The 4,355-nt window shown below is 42.7% G+C and overlaps 1 protein-coding gene across 1 annotated transcript in view; it reads right to left on the bottom strand.

Annotated features, from left to right (window-relative positions):
* LOC101618471 (ankyrin repeat domain-containing protein 26-like) overlaps positions 1-4,355 on the bottom strand; it is an 85,849-nt gene that overhangs the window by 63,969 nt on the left and 17,525 nt on the right. The window contains exons 6-7 of the mRNA XM_012730828.1: positions 3,373-3,406; positions 982-1,054 (exon numbers count right to left, since the gene is read on the bottom strand). Of these exons, the coding sequence (XP_012586282.1) occupies positions 982-1,054; positions 3,373-3,406 (107 nt within the window). The remainder of the gene's footprint in view (positions 1-981; positions 1,055-3,372; positions 3,407-4,355) is intronic.

The following is a 4,355-nucleotide window of genomic DNA, read 5'->3' on the forward strand; positions in this document are numbered from 1 at the left end:
TGTATGCATAAATAAATCTTTTTTTAAAAAAAAGACAGACATATGGAGAATCTGGACTTATTTCTTGGCCTTGGACTTGTACCAGGGGCTTGGGGGACATGGAGGGAGATGCCTGGAACAGATGCAGGTGAGAAACCCATGGGAAGGCTGACACTGGCCCCCTTTATCTTGATTTTGATTTTGCTCTTATCCTCCCAGACCTGCCCGGCTTTTCTGCCCCTTTCCTGTGGGTCCCACCAGGAGGTGCCTTACAAGAGGGGCAACTCTGTGGCCTCTGTGGCCCTGATTTGGGCCAACCCAGTCTGGCTGGGCATTTTCCCAAGAGGGGATAGTAACTTTGGGTTGTTTTGTTGGAAATTATTTTACCTATATTCTGAGCTGAGGAGAGCTGCACTGTAACTGGTGTGCCACTGGTCTTTTCTGGTTTCAGCACCTGTCTGTCCCCACCCTTAGGGCTGGACAGAGAATCTGGAACCTCCCCTTCCCCTGGAAATTACCCCGTTAACGTTAACATCACAAGTATCTTACTTTGTTGATGTGTTTTTGTCTCAATTTGCAACTCTCTGAAAGGACACTTAATTTACATTTGGAACAACCTTAGGAGCCCTTGGGAAGAAAATTCCTCTTAACTCAAAAATAGCATCTAAAGTAAGAAAATCACTCATGGGTAATTTAAATGAAAAAACTAATATTAAAAAATTTGAACTCAAAAAAAAAATTGAACTCATTATTATATTTTGAAATGTGTTTGCATGACTTACCTCTTGTAGGGGAAAACAAGGACATTTAGTGTTTAGTAGAATCTAATTTAGATGAATTCAAATAGTATGAATTGATTCTATTCTGCTTATCAAAAACTAAAGACAAATGATTGAGGAAAAGAAAAAGGGTGGAACAGTGACACATGAATGAAAAGCACAGAAACTACTAAATTGAAACTAAATTCTGCACAGGAAAATTAATTTCATAAGGACACTTTACCTGGATTTCAAAACTCATGTGGTCATCATTTGATATGGGGTGAGAATCATCTATGCTAAACTTGCTGGAGAGACTTTAGAGATAAAACACACACACAAATGAATTGTTTCATTTCTACATTTCAAAACTCAAATGAAATGTCAGCTATATATATTAAGAATAAAGTTTCTTGACAAAATTAAAATTTGGCCTCTAATTTAAAAGAGCTTTCAATTTCTGTTTCTACCTCTCCCAACCTATGAAATATTCAATAAGAGGAACTCTTAGTGCCTATAACAAAAATTGACAGCCATATATCACTAGCATTTGGCAATTATGAATTTTCACCCTAAGTCCTGAAAATCCAATTAATGGGTAAATTAACTTTAGTTACCTGAACTGGAACAAACCTTATAGCTTGAAACAAAGTAGAAAGATACATAGTTCCTTCTCCACCCCCTGCCCCTGAGTCAGACTACTCTGTGTCAGTCAAAAATGCCAGCCTAGGCTCTCCAGCATGGAAACCTGTTCTTAAAAAGTCCTCATTGTGGGACCTCCCTGGTGGCACAGTGGGTTAAAGCACAGCACTAAGAAGTGAAAGCTACTGCAGCATGAGTTCGATCCCCATCCCAGAGGTGACCCACATGGTGTGGCAGACTTTTCCTGACCTGCCTGCTGCTCCCCTCAGCAGTGTACTTCGTCAGTCGGCCTGTTCTGTTCTGCTCCCCACTCTGTCTCTGGTGAATCCTGTTCTGTTCTGCTCCCCACTCTGTCTCTGGTGAATCCTCTCACTGCCCCTGCACCTCTGGCCTGTACACCAGTTCTGTATGCATAAATAAATCAATCTTTAAAAAAGCTCCTCATTAGTGGGGAATGGGATCAAAAACGGGGGGGGGAGGGAGGGAAATGCATGGGACTAGGGTGGTGGCACAGGGGTGATCTGGTGATGGGAAACCCGCGGGGATTACAATCGAGATGGCAAAAAAAAAATGTGCAAAATGATGTAAAAATAAACTTTGTAATAAAATAAATAAAATAAATAAAATAAATTAAAAAAAAAAAAAAAAGCTCCTCATTGTTTCCTTCTGCTCCTAAAGTTGTACAGGGAGTTTCCTGAAACGTTGGAAAGTTAAATCTACAAAAGTGAAAGAACAATTACTAATCCCAGAGAAATTAAAACATTCAAAATTAGAAAGCCTAACTAGGCTTCCTATTTAAGCCCTGCTTTACTCAGGGCTACCTAGCAAGACATAAAGCACATTTACAGGCCCACAGGAACCCAGAGAGGGAGCTGATTCTGAAAGCAGAGTGCCGTGGGTGTGGCTGTTTCCCTGTGTAATGGCTAATCTTCCTCCATGGGGCCCCACTCCAAGATCACTCTTCTACAACACAAAGTCTACAAAGTTTGCAGCCTTGAAATCTTTAATCTATGAAAAAACAGGTCACAGAAACAAGGATGTCCAGGAGTAGGAACTCTGATTCCCTACTTCTGGAAAATAGGTTAATGGACCTTAACCACCCACTCCCAACGTCAGCTGTTGCCAAGCACCGTACGGAAGCTCCATGACTGACATGACAGTCGATCCTTCCTCTGCCAGCTTCATGGGGAAACAGGGAGATGATGAAGAGACACCAGCCTTGGGTGACTGACACGTCGCTCAGTCATCTCTAGCCTACTAGCAGAACTTCGAACTAGCTAAGGGTACTCGTCTAAGGAGAAATGAGGATGGAAGGTCACCTACAGAAATAACTAAGTAGGTGCTGACTTCAACTATCAGAACATGATTAATACGTAGGCCCTGCATAGACCAGAGGTCTTCTTCACTTATAGAAAAACAGGGGCGGGAGATTTCATTAAACCTAAGAACTGCCTGATTAGGTACTACTTACAGGAGCCCTCTACTTCCCTGGCCATCAATAGCTGAGATCTGCCCCAAGGTGTTTAGGGTAGAACAAGACATTCGTCACCACGGCTATTGTCCATATTATTGCCACAAATGCTCAGACTACCAGTCTTCTTAGGAAAACACAAACCCAAAGTTACCATGTGACTACACGGAACTTTCTGTGTTGATCTCCTTTGCATGTCTCTTTACTGCTCGATCTGTGCTGAGGGGCAAAAGGATGGACTTTGGAGCCAGGGACACAGACGGTGAATTCATGGTCAGTAACCTTGTTAACAACAGTGTCATGGGCCAACTCGTCAGCCTTCCTGAACCACAGCTGCTAATCAGTAAAGCGCAGGCTGTGGAGCACAGTCTCTTTGTCAAACCACTGCGATCAAGATAGGAGGTGACAAGGGTTAAGCACATAATATAGTGTCTAGTCCACTGAAAACGCTCAACAAACGTTAGTTCATTTTCTCTGCATACCCATACTTAACATCATTTTTAAAAAATCCTTAAGTCTTACTTCCATACGGAGCCTTCTTCAGAACTCTTAAGCACTAGAAAAGAAAAAAGTAAAATATGTTTTAAATCACAATTGAAAAGTACAGAATAGTAAAGGTGTAAGACTGTTGCTTTGCTAAAAAAACACTATTCCTTTGGCATCATGCCTGGAGACTGCACTGGAGGGAATGTTAATTAGACTATTGGTGGGCAATTAATGCATCAAGAACTCTTATTTTTGCAGGAAAAAAACACGATGGCCCCTCCTTTATATTTATCAAAGGCAAGAAAAGAAAAATTATATTTATCAAAATTTGGTAGCTATGAGTGAAGCTCTCCAGACACATGACTAGAATCCTGAACAGACCCTTGAGTCAGAAACAAACTGGGACACCCTCAACAAGCTCCACACAGGTGGGCCCCACCCCCACTCTGGATCAAGACACAGGGAATTATAAATCCCATCACCCTGAAAGGAGGATGCTGGGATCTGAGGGTGGATTTAGGCAGCCAGGTTTGGTATAAAAACCAGTCATGTGGGTCTTGGGGGGCTCCTGCTCTCTTAGCTTTTGGGGCTCTTGGCTCTTGGCCTCTTGGCTTGACACTTATTTTTGCCGGCTCTCTGCTTGCCCTAGGGATTCCAGGTCAGTGGAAATGGTAGGATGCATTTACCAATTTATCTCCCTCTCTTTCTCCATGAAATATTCACCTGCAAAGTCAAGGGCAGGCAGGAGAGCTGCCTACATGTTTTATTCTTTTAAGAAATAACAGTAATTGGGCCCTCCTTGGTGGTGCAGCGGGTTAAGGCACAGCACTAAAAAGCTAAAGACACTGCAGCATGAGTTCCATCCCTGCGCGGCAGACCTCCCCTGATCTGCCTGCTGCTCCCTTCAGCAGTGTACTTCATCATTCGGCCTGTTCTGCTCCCCACTCTGTCTCTGGTGAATCCTCTCACCACCCCTGCACCTCTGGCCTGTACCCCAGTTCTATATGAATAAAGAAATA

The sequence above is a fragment of the Condylura cristata genome, unplaced genomic scaffold, assembly GCF_000260355.1.
Source record: "Condylura cristata isolate star-nosed mole 26May11 unplaced genomic scaffold, ConCri1.0 scaffold00029, whole genome shotgun sequence".
In the NCBI taxonomy this organism is placed as follows: Eukaryota; Metazoa; Chordata; class Mammalia; order Eulipotyphla; family Talpidae; genus Condylura; species Condylura cristata.